This window comes from Scyliorhinus canicula, chromosome 6 (genome assembly GCF_902713615.1).
Source record: "Scyliorhinus canicula chromosome 6, sScyCan1.1, whole genome shotgun sequence".
NCBI classification, from domain to species: domain Eukaryota; kingdom Metazoa; phylum Chordata; class Chondrichthyes; order Carcharhiniformes; family Scyliorhinidae; genus Scyliorhinus; species Scyliorhinus canicula.
Window position 1 is genome coordinate 165355735 of NC_052151.1, and position 22174 is coordinate 165377908.

Sequence of the window (22174 nt, forward strand, 5' to 3'; positions counted from 1 at the left end):
TAGTGGGAAAGACAGTAGAACAGCAATGGCAGGAGTTTCTGGGAGTAATTGAGGACACAGTGCAGAGGTTCATCCCAAAGAAAAGAAAGGTTATCAGAGGGAGGATTAGGCAGCCATGGCTGACAAAGGAAGTCAGGGAATGCATCAAGGTAAAAGAGAGAGCCTATAATGTGGCAAAGAGTAGTGGGAAGTCAGAAGATTGGGAAGGCTACAAAAACAAACAGAGGATAACAAAGAGAGAAATAAGGAAGGAGAGGATCAAATATGAAGGTAGGCTAGCCAGTAACATTAGGAATGATAGTAAAAGTTTCTTTAAATACATTAAAAACAAACGGGAGGCAAAAGTAGACATTGGGCCGCTCCAAAATGACGCTGGTAATCTAGTGATGGGAGACAAGGAAATAGCTGAGGAACTTAATAAGTACTTTGCGTCAGTCTTCACAGTAGAAGACATGAGTAATATCCCAGCAATTCAGGAAAGTCAGGGGGCAGAGTTGAATATGGTTGCCATCACAAAGGAGAAAGTGCTAGAGAAACTAAAAGGTCTGAAAATTGATAAATCTCTGGGCCCAGATGGGCTACATCCTAGAGTTCTAAAGGAGATAGCTGAAGAAATAGTGGAGGCGTTAGTTATGATCTTTCAAAAGTCACTGGAATCAGGGAAAGTCCCAGAGGATTGGAAAATCGCTGTTGTAACCCCCCTGTTCAAGAAGGGAACAAGAAAAAAGATGGAAAATTATAGGCCAATTAGCCTAACCTCGGTTGTTGGCAAAATTCTAGAATCCATCGTTAAGGATGAGATTTCTAAATTCTTGGAAGTGCAGGGTCGGATTAGGACAAGTCAGCATGGATTTAGTAAGGGGAGGTCGTGCCTGACAAACCTGTTAGAGTTCTTTGAAGAGATAACAAATAGGTTAGACCAAGGAGAGCCAATGGATGTTATCTATCTTGACTTCCAAAAGGCCTTTGACAAGGTGCCTCACGGGAGACTGCTGAGTAAAATAAGGGCCCATGGTATTCGAGGCAAGGTACTAACATGGATTGACGATTGGCTGTCAGACAGAAGGCAGAGAGTTGGGATAAAAGGTTCTTTTTTGAAATGGCAACCGGTGACAAGTGGTGTCCCTCAGGGTTCAGTGTTGGGGCCACAGCTGTTCTCTTTATATATTAACGATCTAGATGACGGGACTGGGGGCATTCTGGCCAAGTTTGCCGATGATACAAAGATAGGTGGAGGGGCAGGTAGTATTGAGGAGGTGGGCAGGCTGCAGAAAGATTTAGACAGTTTAGGAGAATGGTCCAAGAAGTGGCTGATGAAATTCAACGTGGGCAAGTGCGAGGTCTTGCACTTTGGAAAAAAGAATAGAGGCATGGACTATTTTCTAAACGGTGACAAAATTCATAATGCTAAAGTGCAAAGGGACTTGGGAGTCCTAGTCCAGGATTCTCTAAAGGTAAACTTGCAGGTTGAGTCCGTAATTAAGAAAGCAAATGTAATGTTGTCATTTATCTCAAGAGGCTTGGAATATAAAAGCAGGGATGTACTTCTGAGGCTTTATAAAGCACTAGTTAGGCCCCATTTAGAATACTGTGAGCAATTTTGGGCCCCACACCTCAGGAAGGACATACTGGCACTGGAGCGGGTCCAGCGGAGATTCACACGGATGATCCCAGGAATGGTAGGCCTAACATACGATGAACGTCTGAGGATCGTGGGATTATATTCATTGGAGTTTAGGAGGTTGAGGGGAGATCTAATAGAAACTTACAAGATAATGAATGGCTTGGATAGGATGGACATAGGGAAGTTGTTTCCATTAGCAGGGGAGACTAGGACGCGGGGACACAGCCTTAGAATAAAAGGGAGTCACTTTAGAACAGAGATGAGGAGAAATTTCTTGAGCCAGAGAGTGGTAGGTCTGTGGAATTCATTGCCACAGAGGGCGGTGGAGGCCGGGACGTTGAGTGTCTTTAAGACAGAAATTGATAAATTCTTGATTTCTCGAGGAATTAAGGGCTATGGGGAGAGAGCGGGTAAATGGAGTTGAAATCAACCATGATTGAATGGTGGAGTGGACTCGATGGGCCGAATGGCCTTACTTCCGCTCCTATGTCTTGTGGTCTTAAATACCCCGTATAGTTAAGTCCATTGTCTTCACAGTAGGTTTTGCAGATTTTTGAACTTTGCCTAACTTGTTCAAAGTTATGAAGACAGGCAACCAACAAAGAAAACCACTGAAAAGTGTCTCTCCAGTTTTATAGTAATTCATCTAGTGTTGCAAACCAGACCATGGTTAACTCGATCCTGTAGCACTTCGCTGACTCCATCTACACAGGAAATTTTAGCTCACTCAAAGAGGCTCCTGTTTTAGGGAACATGGCAGCGAAGGCCCTGTTTTACAGGGAGGTAGATTGGGGGGTTGAATGGGGGCGGGTTCTCATATGCACAACTGTGGTTCATGGGACAGTCAGCATGGTTTTGTGAAGGGTAGGTCATGCCTCACAAACCTTATCGAGTTCTTTGAGAAGGTGACTGAACAGGTAGACGAGGGTAGAGCAGTTGATGTGGTGTATATGGATTTCAGTAAAGCGTTTGATAAGGTTCCCCACGGTCGGCTATTGCAGAAAATACGGAGGCTAGGGATTGAGGGTGATTTAGAGATGTGGATCAGAAATTGGTTAGTTGAAAGAAGACAGAGAGTGGTAGTTGATGGGAAATGTTCAGAATGGAGTTCAGTTACGAGTGGCGTACCACAAGGATCTGTTCTGGGGCCGTTGCTGTTTGTCATTTTTATAAATGACCTAGAGGAGGGCGCAGAAGGATGGGTGAGTAAATTTGCAGACGATACTAAAGTCGGTGGAGTTGTAGACAGTGCGGAAGGATGTTGCAGGTTACAGAGGGACATAGATAAGCTGCAGAGCTGGGCTGAGAGGTGGCAAATGGAGTTTAATGTGGAGAAGTGTGAGGTGATTCACTTTGGAAAGAATAACAGAAATGCGGAATATTTGGCTAATGGTAAAATTCTTGGTAGTGTGGATGAGCAGAGGGATCTCGGTGTCCATGTACATAGATCCCTGAAAGTTGCAACCCAGGTTGATAGGGTTGTGAAGAAGGCCTATGGTGTGTTGGCCTTTATTGGTAGAGGGATTGAGTTCCGGAGCCATGAGGTCATGTTGCAGTTGTACAAAACTCTAGTACGGCCGCATTTGGAGTATTGCGTACAGTTCTGGTCGCCTCATTATAGGAAGGACGTGGAAGCTTTGGAACGGGTGCAGAGGAGATTTACCAGGATGTTGCCTGGTATGGAGGGAAAATCTTATGAGGAAAGGCTGATGGACTTGAGGTTGTTTTCGTTAGAGAGAAGAAGGTTAAGAGGTGACTTAATAGAGGCATACAAAATGATCAGAGGGTTAGATAGGGTGGACAGCGAGAGCCTTCTCCCGCGGATGGAGGTGGCTAGCACGAGGGGACATAGCCTTAAATTGAGGGGTAATAGATATAGGACAGAGGTCAGAGGTGGGTTTTTTACGCAAAGAGTGGTGAGGCCGTGGAATGCCCTACCTGCAACAGTAGTGAACTCGCCAACATTGAGGGCATTTAAAAATTTATTGGATAAGCATATGGATGATAAGGGCATAGTGTAGGTTAGATGGCCTTTAGATGTTTTCCATGTCGGTGCAACATCGAGGGCCGAAGGGCCTGTACTGCGCTGTATCGTTCTATGTTCTATGTTCTATGGAGGCAACTGCATATGTTGGTAGTACAGCTGCCTCACTCTGACCTGATTTTGGCTAGTGGGATGCCCAAAACATGACATACACTTTAGACTTGGTCGGTGAAGGTCTAAAGCTGCCAGATTCATTCCCTTTTGAGAGGCAAGATCCCATTCTGGATATAGAAACATTGAAAATGGGAGCAGCAGGGGCTATTCAAGCCTGTTCCACTATTCATTATGATCATGGCTGATCATCCAACTCACTAGCGTAATCCCATTTTCCTCCCATATCCTTTAATCCTCTTTGCCCCAAGTGCTATATCTAACTGCTTCTTGAAAGCGGATATGGTCCTGGGACCCTTCTGGAAGAGATAAGTTGCTCATTATGATTTTTAAAAGTAGACATGAATGTGTGTCAAAAATGCATACACTAATTGGAACTGCCAAGAGGACTGCCAAGCTTTCCATTGATTTAAATTTCCTGCCCTTTAAATCTTAGGAAAAAAGCTATGGCGTGTAAAAAGATCTGTGCTTGCTATTTCACTGTCTCTGTTGAAATAAGCCTGAAAGATATCATTGCCGGATTAGTGCTGCATGATCAGTTTTGCAAGCTATCATTATCACAGTGGGGTACCTGTCAGTTTCAGTTTGATTGACAGCTCCAAACATTTTTAAGTGGGACTATGATTGCCTGTTATAAGGAAGTTAAATGTAGTGAACATTTTTATCAATTAAGTTTTTTGAAATAATGAATTAATCAGTAGACCTGAGAACTTTTTAAAATTCTGAGTCCTGAGGGCTGCCCATGGTGGACACTGGGTGAGTTAGCATGGAAGGTGCAAGGGCAAAGGGTGATGGATGGGAGCATGTGATGGCATGGAATATATGAAGGATAATGAGGGTCAGTGGAGCGGCATATGTTGACATGGAAGGTATGAAGGGCTGTTCAGAGTGGGTGGAGTGGAATAGATTGACATGGAGCTGGGTGGGATGCTTGAGTTGGTATGGCTGGAGCAAGGGGAGTATGTAGCAGGAGGACCTGTGATGGATGAGGATTGAAGGCTGTTTCTTTTGTTTCAGTAATTTTTTGATATCTTCGACAAAGTGACAGAGCATCAAGACTAGCCTTCCGCCTAGCTCGCCTGCACAACTGACAGTCTCCAAACTGTTACCAGAGTCAACTGCCACCATGTCCAGTCCCGGCCAATCCCAGCTGAAGAGCAGAACTTGGCGGGGATTTGTTCCTAGGTCGCTTTGCGGAGCTGGGAATTATTCCAACTCTGAGATTGAGGCCTGTGTTTCAGATTATCCTTATAACCACCTTTATCAAGAATGAGCTTTATTGATATAGCTAGTTTCACTGGGATTCTTACAGGGTGTTGGGTGAAGCTTCTTCAGTTCAACGTGTCAAACCTGAGGGTTACGAGTTTCATATCAGCATCCTTTACTTGGGCAGTCACAGTCCTAGCTAAGTAACCTTTTATCTTGACTGCTTTTGCTAAATATATATATAGATCCTTTCCCACTCTGTGCAAAATAGTTTTTCCTCATCCCGTCGCCATTATGTCTTTTTCAGTTTGCCCTTCTGCCAGTATAAACCATTTCTCTTTCTACTCTGCCCACACTCCTCATGATTTTGAACACCTTTATCAAATCTCCTTTCATCTTTATGGAGAAAAAAGACGCCAGCGTCTCCACGTAACTGAAGCCCCTCATCCCTGCAGCTACATACACTAAGAATTCTTTCCTGCACCTCAAAGAACTAAACTTGAAAGAGTCTAACTGTATTCAACCATAAATCCCAGTTCCAAATTCAATGTGCTGTCTACTGCCACCATTCATCATTTCCACTACTTTCTTGTTCAACAGTTCTATTACAGAACTGTTCAGGAAGCTGTTCTGCCTTTTTGGCTGAAGCTCTGAGTGCTGTAGGAAACTGTCAATTGATAATGTCGGGTGGTTTCCAAAACATGAATTCATATTGAAACAAGCTCTTCCTTTAAAGCCATCGTCTGCAACTTTTGCTCGGCGTGATTTGGAATGGGTGCTCTACAGACCAATATGAGCAAAATCATTTTGCTGAACTGGAACAGGAGTTCTATGTATATGGCTGCCTTGGATGGACAGGATTTACAGCAAACCATCACCAATGGCACTACTGCTGCCTTATTCACTTTACTGTGACTTTAGTCCGCAGTCACCCACATGGTATTTTGAGGTGCAGTAGTATGATGGTTACGCTATTGGGCAAGTAATTCATTTCCATCCAGAGCACACAAGTTCAAAGCCTACCATGCCTGCTTGAGAATTTTGGTTTCAGTTTTCTTTAAGGAATCTGGAAGTATACAATTGGCATCAGTAAAAAGGAAACTTCCCATCCTTACCCACTCTGGCTTTTATGTGACTCCATTCCCATCCCAGTTTCACTGACATTTGCTTGTTTACTGGTGATTTAGCAAGCCACTCCGTTTAGAGCCTCTAATGATGATCTGAGATCACATGAATGAATTTTTTAAAAATTCTGCTAACACTGCTTCACACGGAAGTATATGCGTACTGACTCTGGAAATGCTGACAGAAGCTCACATTTTCGGCTACTCCAGAATATTCCTCTTCGTTGATGACCCCAAAAGCTCAACATCTATCCCTGCTGAGCTGAGCTTGATGTCTCCTGGATACTCCAGTAGGAACCCTACTATTGTCCACACCTGCTCACTTGACATGAGCACCCCACCATGCGGCTAGCTGTTTGTCTTCCATTTGAGTGCCCAGGATGTTTTGTGTATCTAAGAGTACGACCTCCTCCTTTGCAAACCTACCAATGTCCTCCCATTAGAACTCTCCAGACCTTTGGGAGATGAACGATATGAATCAGAACTGACATAGAGAAAAGGTAAACCATCGCCATTGTGCAGATGTTCACATTTCACTTAGTAATGACAACAGATCAACATCAGCGATTGTTATCGACCAAATGTCGTTTCTAATCCTGTCCCCGGGTATCTGGGATTCTCCCATTCTCCATGCCCTTATTTGGTGGTTATGATTGGAATGTCACCTCCAAGGCGTGAGCCTTCCCTCATCCCACTTCTGTTCCTGTGGTTGCTGAAGCCTCGAGAATCGATGTAGGATTCAGCCAATCCGACCTTGTCGACCCTTGCCAGAATTCCATTCACTCAAAGTCCTTTCACTGACAAGTGCCAGCCATCGTCATTCCTGCACTCTGCTTAGGAAACCCAGAAAGGGAGTTCTAATGCCACGGCTCAATTAAAAAAACACCTCAATGCCTGCTGCTGGAATGATTGGGTTCCTGACTCCTACCGCTGCCCCCCCCCCCCCCCCCCCAACCTCACTGTTGCGAGAGCACTGGTTCCATTAAAAGTTTGCTCAGTGTGTGTGTACATCCACATCCATCTTCTGTCACAAAATTACAACTCTGTACAGAATTAACACGCAACATTCTGAGATCACCACATGGTAATAGAATTAACTCCTATATTGGATCTCCTGTACGATCACAATTAGCTGGGTGAACGTTGAATATGTGAGAGTTTTTAGCCTGGGAAGAATGAAATATTCACACGTAGAATGGCAAATGATTGAAAAATGGAAATGGACCATGATGCACATTTTGTACTTTCGACTGAACTTGACTATTACGAGGAAGAATAAGCTTTTAGTTAAATTAAAATTCCCATAAATTATACAATTTTTGTGGTTTCATTATGGTTTGAAATCTAAGGATGTAGAAATTGCCATATTTATTTGATGGTTGAAAATTGGATTGGAAAAGAATTATGTAATTCTGACAAATATCCGCACTGCCATTCAGTACAGTGACCCCTTCAAATGATTATACATGTAGAGCATAATCTAATGTCACAACTGGAATCCCATAGCTATCAAATCTAAACAGAAGCTGATGAACTAGCTGGAGCACAAATCAAATAATTAACCTGCTTGTTCCACTGTCAACAATATACGGTTTGATTTGCAAAAGGAAAAGTTTTCAAATGTAGATTACATAATTCCTTCCATTGTTTTTAAAGTTTCCCTCAAGTCTGGCAACTTAAGTGAGGTACAGATTAGGGTCGGGATTCTCCGACCACCCCCCCCCCCCCCCCCCCCCGCCGTTTTTCGGGAGTGGGCGGGACTCACACCACGCCGGTCGGTAGCCATTGGCACTCTGCCCGACAACAAGCCTGGGGTGGTTTCATTGTTAAAAGGTTTTAGAGGAACCCAGGTTGTTTTATTGGAAAGAAGATGCAAGATGTTCACAGCTGTAAATCATGACCGGAGCATTTATGATGACAATGGATAGACTGTTAGGCCTGAATTTGTTTGCCCATTGGGCACATGCGCTCTGTCTCGAAGCGGGTTTGAAACATGACCGCAGTCGGCCCCAGTGTACAGTTTCACACTGCCTAACCAATCCATGACCATCCAGCGTGAAACGCAACCAGTGAAATGCTGTGCACTGCCGGGGAGGGGGTGGGTATCAAGAGAAGGGAGTGTGCGGCTGCCACTTCTAATGTGCTCCTTCAGGGGCACCAATGAAAGGTAAATACTAATGTTAAAACTATATAATCAGGAGTGTTTAGGCAGCACAATTATAAACAGACCTTAGTCCCCAGACACATTTGTTAAGTTTATTTATTTGAGCCCTAACCTTTCATCCTGCCCTGGGTCAAGGTTGCAACTTAAATGTAAATACGGCCTTGCCAATCTGCCTGCCGCCAACCAGAAAGGCAGACATGCAACATAAAATTCCAGTCATGTGCTGGTTAATTAATTTAAATTGGTTTCCTAATTGTTGGTGGGGCGTTTCTGACACAAGAGTGTGCCCACCCACTGAAATATTGCACAATAATAAAAGCACTGTTGCTTCACAGCATCAGGGACCTGGTTTGGATTCCTTTCTGTGTGGAGTCTGCACATTTTCCCCATTTCTGCGTGGTGTTCCTCCGGGTGCTCCAGTTTCCTCCTACAAGTCCCGAAAAACGTGCTTGTTAGGAGAATTGGACATTCTGAATTCTACCTCAGTGTACCCGAACAGGCGCCGGAGTGTGGCGATTAGGGGATTTTCACAGTACCTTTATTGTAGTGCTAATGTCAGCCAACTTGTGGCACTAATAAAGATTAGACTAACCACTGTGCTACCGTGCCGCCCATAAGGGCAAAAAGAACAGAGAACAAAGAAAAGTACAGCACAGGAACAGGCTCTTCGGGCCTCCAAGCCTGCGTCGACCATGCTGCCCGTCGAAACTAAAATCTTCTACACGCCCGGGGTCCGTATTCCTCGATTCCCATCCTATTCATGTATTTGTCAAGATGCCCCTTAAATGTCACTGTCATCCCTGCTTCCACCACCTCCTCCGGCAGCGAGTTCCAGGCACCCACTACCCTCGTACATCTCCTCTAAACCTTGCCCCTCGCACCTTAAACCTATGCCCCCTGGTAATTGACTGCTCTACCCTGGGAAAAAGTCTCTGACTATCCACTTTACCCCTCATAATTTTTTTGTAGACCTCTATCAGGTTGCCCCTCAACCTTTGTCGTTCCAGTGAGAACAAACCAAGTTTATTCAACCCAATCATGTCAGGACATCAGCATCTTCTCGCTTTCAGACTGGGCACGTGCTCGAACTTCCAATGTAAAAATGTAAAATTCTGGCTTTCGTTTCCAAGTTCCATGGAGATATTAGGTCTGTCAGAGTTTGTAAATGGCTGTACTTTTAACTGTCTATTAAATTCCAATGTAGGGCGCAATTTAACAGTGAAAAAAACACAGTACCGGTTTGGACATGTTTAGCGGAGTGTTATTTGGTGCCTTCAGTGTCAAGAAAGACCCTGCTATCAAATGTGACTTTTCTTTCTGGCCTCGGCAAGGAATGCCCGGCCGAGACCACACTTACCTTCATTTCCTGTACTGATGAGCTCAGTTCATCAGTACAGGAAAAGATCAAGGCACCATTTTCAAATGCCGCCCCAATCTCTCAACCCCCCACCGTGGCCTCCAGACCCCCCCAATGCCCCGACCTACTTGTTAGGGATCTTCTAGCACCCACCCTCATCCCACCTCATAAGGGCAAGTCATCCAGAGTCCCAATTCCCACCAAGTGCAAACTGCCACCCAGGCACCTTGCGCGGGATGACACTGCCAGGGTGCCTGGGTGGCAGTGCCAAGGTGGCAGCAGAGAGTTCCACCCTGCCCAAAGCCAGAGCAGCCTGGGGCCTTTGCTGGCCTGGGAGACCCTCCCCAGGTGCCATTACGCCTAGTCCACGCTTGTATGGACCAGTGCTAAAATGCACCACAGCAAGGTCTCACAGACACGGCTCACTTAAATATGCAATTCTGGATCTGGCCCCGTGAAGACGAGATCCAGATCGCAATGTCTCGCAGGATCTTGTTAGATCTCACAAGGTGTCCCGAGCATTGCAAATCTCACGAGAGACCTCTTGCGGAATGTAACGGCCTCTGCACACCCTGAATCAGGCGCAACAAAGCCATACAATCAGGCCGATAAAATAGAGTTGGGGGTCGCAAGGATAGTTCATTAGCATTTCTAATTGTATACAAGGCTCAGGTGATTCATGTTTCCACATAAATGGGCATTGATGGGGAAGACTCCATAGAAAGCCATTGTAGGAGAGAGAGAGAGAGAAAGTCAATGCTTTGATAAAGAAGTAGATTTAAAAGAGTGTATAAAGGAGAGAGAGAGACAACAAATTTCTATTATTCACCGTACACGCTCAAATTGAAGAGACCAAGATTGTGAGGGTTTATATGAAGCTGGAGGATTTGCTCGCTTTGTCGAGAGGGAAAAATCTCCAATTCATCTCTCATCGTCAAAACCAATTCTGTCATTCTGTGTGGGTCTCACCCACATAACCCAAAAAGATGGCAGAGTAGGTGGATTCGCAATGCTAAATTGCCCCTAATTGGAAAAAAATAATTGGATACTCTAAATTTTTTGAAAAGCCAGTTCTGTGATTAGGAGTTTCCCAGCTGGGAAAAGGAAAGAAAGGAAGAATCGGCAGTTAAGAATCTGGTAAATGAAGTCCACTTAAGGGACACAGTAAACTGGAGGGGGATTTTCAGTCGTTCTCATGGGAAAAGTCTCTGTGGTTTACATAATAAGTTGCCTTCAGAAATAGTGTTTTGTTTCTATTGCTTTTAGTTTGTTTGTTACAGTAAAATTCCTAATACTTGAAATCTCGTGGAATCCTTTCAGCCAGTCATTGAAAATTCCTATTTCTTTCTGCCTCTTAGCAATCGTGGCAAGTGTCACTATTTGTTTGAGCTGTTAGTGAATTGTGTATTTTAGTTTTAAATGTCGCTTATAGAAAAGTTAAAAGCCTTCTTCCTTTGTTTCTAATGATCCTAACTTAAGGAAGATTGAAATTGAAAATGGCAATCAAATGGACTGCAGTGAAGAATTTGGCACCCATGAGCACTGTGGAAAAATTCACAAATGCTGTGCTATTGTATCATAGTCCAGGAAATCTCAAACAATACGAAATTACATTCAAAGTAAAGTTTGCTGTCCTGAACTGAACCATTTTTATTGTGAATGCAGAAATGTTATGTTAAATTACTTGCTCTCAATTCCTCTGTTAAAGATGGATCTTGGAATGCTGATTCACCTAAAGTGCTGAAGCTTAGTGACCTACCAGTGAAAATCATCCTTGTAATGGAAGACACACTCTGGACTGCATCTGGTGGACAGATTTTCATCGTCAGCACAAAGACACATACTGTGGAGGTAGTTGGAAAACTTTCTGATCAAATTTTATACAAGGTTTTGCTCTGTTCTGAAGCACTGCTCTAACAAAGAGTTGCAACCCAATGCGGCAGGAGGCCAACTTTTGGAAATCCCTCACCCAGGATATCACCAACGTTGCAGAATTTAGGATCAGAGTTCTGTAGCCGCTGTGATCCTGGCAGTGTACTCACCCATATAGATTTGTTTAGGCTCATAGGTTTTCCTTTTGAAAAACAGAAGAATAAGTTTTCACCCCACCCAATATGACGTGGTAGCTCAAGTGTGTCAAAGATGGGCTGCCCATAAAAAAGTCAGAAAATTGTGTTGTTGGGATTTCTTAAATCTTTAGTGGGCTGTAAAGGTAAGAATAAAATAGCTGGTCATCTAATTCTATTGACATTAAACACAACATTTTGCAGGTAATGTGTAGTACAACCTTATCTGGACAACACAATTTGGTCATCAAACCTGGCTCTGATGAGGTTCATTTCGCACATGAATGTTTCCTGCGGTGTCCTCCAATTCGCTACAAACCTGCCTGACTTTAGATTTTTTTTTTCCTGTTTGTCACTGGGTGGAATAATTTACTGTTTCCCCTCCATTCCCACAGTTCAGTAGACAGCTGTTTCATCCTGTGCCTAGTTTGTCTCTCATTGTCTTTGGAAATTGCAGCAAGCTACAAACCGACGTTCCCGAGCTTGGAGCAATACCAAGATCTAGCATGATCCCTAGCTCTGGTCAAGTTCCTGTAGTCCTCACTGCATTGTTGTTCCAATACTATAGATTATTCCTTCATATGTTATTGAATTAGTCTCCCTGCATTTTAGTTTTGCTTGTATGCCCTGTACAACAGCTATAATTGATTTGGTGTTTATACTTCTATCTTATTAAGTTATTTTACCACATTCCCCCAGCTAATCCAGTACTTGCTCAGTAAAGGCCGTAGCTGGCAGAGTTGGGGGGGAGGGGGGGGGGGGGGGGGGGGGGGAGTGAGGAGAGTGTGCATTGTTTGCTACAACCAATCTGAAATGGCCATCTGTGTGCTTTAGAGGCAATGTGAACCATAAAGTAGCAGGGACAATGAAACACCGATGACAGTGTTATGGGCCAGGGATTAGAGAACCCCAAAGTGCATCCTGGAGTTCACCTGACCCACAATTTTTAATAGATCATGGTATGGGGAGCACATGGCCCACTCTGCAGGTGTGGCACAGCAGAAATGGAAACGTATTTTTTAAAAGCAAAACAATGTTTATTCTATGAACTCAAGTTAATCTTTTTAAAACATACAGTGAATATCTTAGCAACCATTAATTCAAATACAACCCCCAAAGAATGCAACACTAAGTAATATGGCAGGGCAAGGTTTATAATTGGGGGAGGGGTAATTATGATGCAATTAGGGAGCATAAGATGGGAACAGAAACTGTCCGGGAAAGGCACAAATGAAAAGTGGAGCGTGTTCAAGGAACAAATACTGCGTGTCCTTGATAGGTATGTCCCTGTCAGGCAGGGAGGAAATGGCTGTGTGAGAGAACCATGGTTCACAAAAGAGGTTGAATGTCTTGTCAAGAGGAAAAAGGAAGAGTATGTAAGGATGAGAAAACAAGGTTCAGTTGGGTCGCTTGAGGGTTACAAGGTAGCAAGGAATGAGCTTAAAAAAAAAAGGGCTTAGGAGAGCTAGGAGGAAGCATGAGAAGTCCTTGGCAGGTCGGATCAAAGGAAAACCCCAAGGCTTTTTACTCTTATGTGAGAAATAAAAGAATGACTATGGTGAGGGTAGGCGGTCAAGGATAGTAGTGGGAACTTGTGCGTGGAGTCAGAAGAAATAGGAGAGGCTTTGAATGAATACTTTTCTTCAGTGTTCACCAGGGAGAGGGGCCATGTTTTTGAGGATGAGAGTGTGATACAGACAGGTAGGCTGGAGGAGGTAGATGTTCTGAGGAAGGATGTATTAGCAATTTTGAAAAACCTGAGGGTTGACAAGTCCCCTGGGCCAGATGGGATATATCCAAGGATTCTTTGGGAGGCAAGGGATGAGATTGCAGAGCCTTTGGCTTTGATCTTTGGGTCCTCACTGTCCACAGGGATAGTACCAGAGGACTGGAGAGTGGTGAGTGTTGTTCCTCTGTTCAAGAAAAGGAATAGGAATGACCCTAGTAATTATAGGCCAATTAGTCTTACTTCGGTGGTCGGTAAGTTAATGGAAAACGTCCTGAAGGATAGGATTTATGACCATTTGGAAAGATGCAGTTTAATCCAGGATAGTCAACACTTGAAGAGTAAGTCTTGCCTCACAAATTTGATTGAATTCTTTGAGGAGGTAACTAAGTATGTAGATGAAGGTAGAGCAGTTGATGTCATATACATGGATTTTAGTAAGACTTTGATGGATTTGGTAAGGTTCCCCGTGGTCGGCTCATGAAGAAAGTCAGGAGGTGTGGGATAGAGAGAAATTTGGCAAATTGGATAAGTAACTGGCTATCACATAGAAGGTGGTGGATGGAAAATTTTCAGACTGGAGACCAGGGGCAAAATTCTCCGACCCCCCCCCCCCCCCCCCGGCAGGGTCGGAGAATCGCCCGGGGCCGGCGGAAATCCCGCCCCCGCTGTGGCCGGAATTCTCCGCCACCCAGGGAATTGGCAGGGGCGGGAATAGCGGCGCGCCAATCGGCGTGCCCCCTGCGGCGATTCTCTGGCCCGCGATGGGCCGAAGTCCCTCCGCTGAGAGGCCAATCCCGCCGCCGTGGTTTCAACCACCTCTGGTGGCGGCGGGATTGGCGGCGCGAACGGTCCCCTGAGGTCCTGGGGGGGGCGCGGGGCGATCGGACCCCGGGGGGTGCCCCTATGGTGGCCAGGCCTGCGATCAGGGCCCACCGATCGGCCGGTGGGCCAGTGCCTTGGGGGCACTCTTTTTCTTCCACCACGGCCTCCACCATGGTGGAGGCAGAAGAGAACCTCCCTACCGCGCATGCGCCAGTAGTGACGTCAACGGCAGATAACGCACGGCGCATGCGTGAACCGGCGAAGGCCTTTCGGCCAGCTCTGACGCCAGCCGGCAGGCGTCAAAGGCCATTGGCGCCGGTTTTGCCGCCAGTCGGCGTGGTGCCAACCACTCCAGTGCGGGCCCAGCCCCCTTCTCCGCACCTTTGGGGAGGCCCGACGCCAGAGTGGTTGGCGCCACTCCGCTACGCCGGGACCCCCCCTGCCCCGCCGGGTAGGGGAGAATCCCGGCCCAGTTACCAGTGGTGTACCACAGGGATCAGTGCTGGGTCCTCTGCTATTTGTGATTTTTATCAATGACTTGGAGGAGGGGGCTGAAAGGTGGGTCAGTAAATTTGCTGATGACACCAAGATTGGTGGAGTAGTGGAGGAGGTGTAGGCCTGTTGTATGCTGCAAAGAGACATTGATAGGATGCAGAGCTGGGCCGAAAAATGGCAGATGGAGTTTAACCCTGATAAGTGCGAGGTGATTCATTTTGGTGGAAAAAATTTGAATGCGGATTACAGGGTCAACGGTAGGATTCTGAGGAATGTGGAGAAACAGAGAGATCTTGGGGTTCATGTCCACAGATCTCTGAAGGTTGCCACTCAAGTGGATAGAGCCGTGACGAAGGCTTATACTGTAGTGTGTTAGCGTTTATTAACAGGGGGCTTGAGTTTAAGAGGTTATGCTGCAACTATACATGACCCTGGTGAGACCACATTTAGAGTATTGTGCGCAGTTCTGGTCACCTCATTATAGGAAGGATGCAGAAACATTGGAAAGGGTGCAAAGGAGATTTACCAGGATGCTGCCTGGATTGCAGGATAGGTCTTATGAGCAAAGGTTGAGGGAGCTAAGGCTTTTCTCTTTGGAGTGGAGGAGGATGAGAGGTGACTTAATAGATGTTTATAAGATAATGAGGGGGATAGATAATAGACGTTCAGAGACTATTTCCTCGGGTGGATGTAGCTGTTACAAGGGGGCATAACTATAAGATTCAGGGTGGGAGATATAGGAGGGCTGTCCGAGGTAGGTTCTTTAGTTGGAGAGTGGTTAGGGTGTGGAATGGACTGCCTGCTGTGATAGTGGAGTTGGACACTTTAGGAACTTTCAAGCAGCTATTGGATAGGCACATGGAGCACACCAGAATGGCAGGGAGTGGGATAGCTTGATCTTGGTTTCGGACAAGGCTCGGCACAACATCGAGGACTGAAAGGCCTGTTCTGTGCTGTACTGTTCTATGTTCTATGTTTAATCCTTTAAGCTTTCCTTTTAACATCCATACGACTTAAAACACCTTTTACCAGAAGCACATCAGGTTAAAGTCACTACTGTTATTAGTTTTAAATCACCAGGACCGATATACGGTCTTTAGATTACAGAGAGAGATTCATACACCTTCTGGTTGTGACTGTAACTATCCAGCTCTGAAAACGAATCTAAAACACACCATGCAGCCTGCTCAAAAATGAAAGTAAAAAGCTGACAGACAGCCCAGCTCCACCCACTCTCTGACATCACTGCAGTAATAAACACCCATTTCTTAAAGATACTCTCACTACAGATATTTATATACACACCCATTTATAAACACCTATTTCTTAAAGGTACTCTCACATGACAACAGAGATATCAAAACATGTGAATTTTCTAATGTATAAGCTATAGTTTAGGGAGTGATAAAAATGCCTCGAGGCAACCAGAAGCTGCTTTCAGTTTTTGTTATTTCCCCATTAATGTCAGTATTCTTGTCACTATATCATTATAGAAAGATACAACACAGGTAGATGCTATTCAATCCATCATACTTGGTCTTTGATAGAGCTGCCCAATTATCTCTATTCCTCTTATCTTTCCCCCTAGCTCTGCAACTGTTTCCCCTCCATTTATCTAATCTACTTTTGGATGTTATCTGTTTCCATTACCCTTTCAGGCACCACATTCCAAATGATAACTCAGTTCACAATGTTTTTTCCCACATGTAAGGCTGGATTCTCCCAAAGTGAGACGATGTCCCCATGCCGGTGTAAAAACAGTAAGAGTTCTACTCCTGAAATTTCTTGAAAAAAGTGAAACGAATTCTGAGCCCTGCAGGGGGCTAGCAGGGGCCCGGAGTGAATCTCGCAGCTTTTGCGGCAGATACGGTCCCCGCACTTCCAGGTCAGAGGCTGCGCATCTGCACGTCGGCGACCTCCAGCGGCTACGCCGTGCTCCATGGCAGACTCAGACAGCGGAGCCATACCAAGGAAGGAGACTGCCCGATCGCCCGGGCCTCAACCCCCGCACTATTAACCACCGGCCGCCTATAAGGACCTCCCCGGTCTCCGACCCGCCCTACCCTGACCGGGGTGGCCGCGGACTGAGTCCACAGCCGCCACACGAGCAACCCGAACGGTAATAAGGGGTTAGTTCCACGCCATCCGGAACTCGGCCGTTCGGGAGCGGAGGTTTGCCGAGCGGGCCTCTGGCAATGGGCCCCTGGTGGCACGGCATAATCCATGGTGATGCCGATTTTCAGTGCCCGCAGAATCTCCGAACTGGCGCCGGGCCCGAATTCGGCGTCAAACTGGATTCTCCGTCCCACCGCCGGCCAAGATTATGCCTTCGGGCTGCGAAGAATCCAGCCCATAGTCTCTGGCTCTTTTGCCAGTTCCTTTAATCTGTGCCCTCTCCTTGCTGACCCTCCTGACAGGAATCAATTTCTCCTTATACAATGAAACAAAATAATTCATCATTTTGAACGCCTCCATTAAATTTTACCTCAACCTTCTGAAGGGCAATTGGAGATGGGATATAATGTTGCCCTTTCTAATAACACCATGGGTAAATTTAAAAAAAAATCTCCCCACATAATGGAAGTGTGCTGTTCTGTCATGGCAAGGTTGTTAGCAGCAACACAAGTTAGAGTCTGGTCTCTCCAGCAGTTTGCCTTGGAGTCTGTTGGCAAAAGGACACTTCTCGATGTTTTGGCGAAGGTCGAGCGCAAGATCAGTTATAATGTCTGTTCTTGTCAGCTTGGGCCAAGTATGTTCCTTTTGGGGGACCATGAATTGGATTCAATTTGAATTTGAATTTATTTTTGGAGCAAGTAAGGGCTTACCCTTACCCAATCTGCACATTAGCTTTGTAATCTGAGAAATAAATGTAATTCGGTATGCAAGGTCCTTTTTTGGACATTTTATTTCAGTAAAGAATTGTAGTCTTCACTGTTACAAACAATGACAGACATGGAAAGACTCTCTGGTCCAACAGAAGTGTGATACCTTATGAATCAATATGCATGGTACTGCACTTAGCCAAATACACCATCATTTGACAATCAAGGACCCATTATTCATCTCATTAAGATCTAGCTGAAGCAATGAAGCATCGACCAATAATCCCAATACTGATTCCTACTGGACACCACTGATGATCAGTCTCCAGACAGATCTGAATCTATCCATAAATACTTTATGCCTACGTCCTAGCAACCTGTTCTAAACCCAGCTCCATATATTAAAACTAACTCCAGAGGCTTTGATCTTGTAGAAAAGTATGACAAGTTATGAAAAGCTTTTTAAAAGTCTAAATAATAAACTGCATTGATTGGGCTTTCTTCATTCAGCATGTTCATAACCTCTTTAAGAAATGCAATTAGATTTGTTTTAAGACATGACCTTTTAATTAAATCATGTTAGGTCCCCCTAATACATCCCTTGGTATCCAAGCAATTAAATTGCATCCTTAATGATTCCCCGCAAGCATCTTTCATGCTGGCTCTGGATGTTTTGGCAGGGATGGGGACGGGTGAGGAGCTGATGATATGCCTGTCACCTGTGGCTCTAAAACTGCCAAGATCTTGTAGTCTCTAAAAATAGAAACATAGAAAAAATAGGAGCAGAAGGAGGCCATTCGGCCCTTCAAGCCCACTCTACCATAAATTATGACTTTGGCTGATCATCCAACTCAATAGTCTAATCCCGCTTTCCCCCATATCCTTTGGTCCCCTTTGCCCTAAATGCTACAGAATCATAGAAAAAAATAATAAAACGGCACATTCTGATATTGTGGTAATTACCCTATTCGATAGTACAACACTTCGAGAACTCCTTCGAATATGTAAGTAGTTGGATAAAAGTCTTAATAATTTGTATGCAAAAAAAAAAATGTACTCACTTGATTGACCTGTACTCTATTGTTATGTACTGTTTATACACTTTTAGTAGTAGAGCAATACGCCACATACTAAAATCGCAGCTGTGTTTACAGTTTGAGATGTTAAATGCTGTAACTCTGTGGGTTCAGATTGAGGTGACTACTTTTTAAATTTGATTCAATATAGTCTGTATTATAACATCAGCATGTGCTTAGTATACAAAAAAGTGTGTGAGAGTGGAAATTGCAGACGTACAGGCCATAATTTTCCGATTTTCCTTAGACTCGGGGTGGTAGCAGAGGACTGGAGAATTGCAAATGTTACGCACTTGTTCAAAAAAGTCTGTTGAAATAGGCCCATCAGCTATCGGCAGTTCAGTTCAGTGGTGGAAAATCTTCCAGAAATGACAATTTGTGACAAATTTAATCATCACTTGGGCAAATGCAGATTAATTAATTAAGGAGAGCCCCCATGGATTTGCTAAGGAAAAATCATCTTTAACTAACGTGCTTGAGTTTTTTGTTGAGGTGACAGTGAAGGTTGATGGGGGCATTGTGGTTGATGGACATGGTACATGGACATCCAAAAGGCATTTGCTGAAGTATCGCTTCTTGGACTTGTGAGAAAAGTTGGAGCTCATGGACAAGAAAAGGACACTAGCAACGTGGATTTAAAATTAGCTGAGTGACAAAAAACAAAGAGTAATGGTGAAATGTTGCTTTTCAGACTGGAGAATGGTTTACAGTGGAATTCCCCAGGGATTGGTGTTGGGACACCTGCAGCAGAATTCTCTGTTTGAGAGACTAAGTGCTGATGCCGGGACTGAGTCACAACTGTTCAACGTGGACAAAAGCCATGCCAGTCCTGGAGAGATTCAGGTCCCGTCAGTGAGCTTTCACCAGTGCCGCGTAAAACCCGCATCATTCCAATGCATGCCGACCCACAACCCAGCCAAGATGATGGCACTGGTTGCGCTGGAGCACGCCCATCCCGTTGATGGGTCGGCTGGGGTCAGAGGGTACCATGGGCAGTAGCCTGAGGGGGTACACATACGGCCCGTGGTGCTATATTCCCAGTGGGCAGTCAAAGCGCGCACAGCTGCATGGTTGCCTTGCAGGCTACGGTAATTGTGGTCTGTGTCCGGCCACCCTGACCCCTCAGCCCACCTCCGAGCTGCCCCCCCCCCCCCCCCCCCCCACTACTCTCTCCAGCTCTGGCAGACACCCCTGGCCAGCGGCATAACTGTCAGCACACTGTAGCGATGTTACACACTGTACCCCCTGCCACACCCTCAGCATCCATGGTGCTTGTTTCCCGATTTGAAATACCACAAGTGAACCTCGCTGTCTGTAATTCCTCCTGGCGGAGGCGGAGCATGCTGAAAGGCCTGAAAAATGCCAAGTCGGGCCCATTAATGATATGCCAATGGCATTTGCTGTACAATTTGCATAGCCACGCCAGCGTGCGGCTTTGTCGCCGCTGGCAAGAGGCCAGGGCACTGCATTCTATTTGCCGCCCAGCACTAACCTCTATTTTCGGTTTTTGATTTTCCACTTGCCTCCCCATCCTTGGCCTTACCTCTCCCCATCAGTGCTGGCATTGGTGGTATCAGCCCTTGCCTGAAACTGAAGTTATAACAAGAAGTAGGGTGATGGTGGAATAGTGATAATGTCACTGGACTATTAAGCCAGAGGCCCAGGCTAATACTCTGGGGACATGGGTTCAAATCCCACCATGGCAGCTGTGGTGACCATGACCAACTATCATTTATTGTGGTTAAAAACCCATCTGGTTCATTAATCTGCCATCCTTTCTTGGTCTGGCCTACATTTGACACCAGGCCCACAGCAATGTGGTTGGCTCTTACAGGATATAGCTTAGCAAAGCCAACTAGTTCAAGGGCAATTAGGGATGGGCAACAAATTCTGGCCTTATCAGCAACACCCATGTTCCATGAAATAATGCTTTAAAATGTGCCCTAATGTTCTACGGCCTCAAACCCAATTTCCACTTCCTTCTGGCAGCAATGATGATTTGAGGGAGGGAAACAATACTGCATTATTTAGACAAGCCTCAGAAGTTCAAATGATCCAGACTTCAGGCATAGCTGCTCCACCAGAGAATTTCCTTCACTCCCATCCCTGCCCCTTTCCTGTGTATTCACCACAGTGAAAACTACATGAGGCCTCTGAGGAGACATGACAGAAGCCTGCTTTAAGCCGCCGATTGGCAACAAACTCCAGCACTAAATAGCGCCGTGAATTGGCATTTCTTCTTAATTCAGCTCAGCACTGCGATGTCTCGAAAGTATTTTGCAATCTATTCCCTGGCCATTTAATTCAAATCAATGGGCAAGTGCAGGTTGAGTCTTGACTATTCCATGGTAACTGTGTAGCTGTGAATTGCTCAAGTTTTTACTTTAATTGACTCAAAACAAAGATACCACTGTTTGCCTTTCAGTAAGATGGTGTTGTGTAACTATCACTTCGTACTTTGTTCCTGTCAGATAATGAGTTGTGAAACCCCACTGCCAATATTGAAGCAATGTTTTTGTTGGAATCCATCAAAGGCCCCAGTACAGAGACAGCCTCAAACTTTAAATCAGCAAACTGACTTACTGCTACAAAAGCAGTAATTACAATTACATAGATGATGCAGCGCCACAGATTGTTCTCGTTACTGGAACATGTGGGGGTATCCAAGAAAATCCTGCTTTTGCCTCAGTGAGTAACTGAAGATTGCTTGTCACAGTTTTTGAAGTTGACCATAACTGTTTAAGGGTTTTGATAGAGAGAGGAAGAGTTCAACAGCCTGTTTTTGGGGCGTTGGGAAGTACACATCTTTTTAAAAAGTAATGCTCTCTTTACTACAATGTAGAAGGTAAATATCAGTGTGGCTTTTTAGTGTGCATCAGGAAAGACAGTCAGAGAACCATTAGAATTTCAGAATATCTAGTGTAAATGAGACTTACGTAGATATAATTTCCCTTTACCCTGCCATGAGGTGCATCTTGCCCTGGATCATAATCAGGGAGTTCTCGACACTGAAGTAAAAACAAAAAACAAATCTGAAAGTACTCAGCAGGTCAGGCAGCATCTGTGGAGAGAAACAGAGTCACTGCCTGACGCCGGTATCGGGATTACTGATCGGGCGGAGAATAGTGCGTCATCTGGAAAATGGGTGCCGAACCCATTGCTATACTCCGTTCCCTGATGGCGGCAGGGCGTGCTATCCACCCCGCGCTGGGGGAACAGGTAAATCAATGTTAAGTATACATATGCATGCAGGTTTGAAGCCCGAGTCTCCTCCTCCTCCCCCCCCCCCCCCCCCCCCCCCCCCCCCACCCTCCAATACTGCGTTGCTCGGACCCCCTCATCAGAAAATCCACCGGGTGAGTATTAGTGTAAAGTTGGTCAAGCACAGTCCTGGCAAGGTGGAGCCCAAGGAGGGTCAAGGCGGTTAGGACACTGATGAAGTCCTGGTTTTGGTTGAAAAGCTTCCTTCGGAAGGGAATTGTTAAAACAGAAATAATAAGCAGATGAATTGGAGTTTGTTGTTAATGTGGCATT

The 22174-nt window shown here is 45.2% G+C and overlaps 1 protein-coding gene across 1 annotated transcript in view; it reads left to right on the forward strand.

Annotated features, from left to right (window-relative positions):
* Positions 1-22174, forward strand: part of arhgef10 (Rho guanine nucleotide exchange factor (GEF) 10) — a 372032-nt gene that overhangs the window by 317162 nt on the left and 32696 nt on the right. The window contains 1 exon segment of the mRNA XM_038800413.1: positions 11339-11481. Within this exon segment, the coding sequence (XP_038656341.1) occupies positions 11339-11481 (143 nt within the window).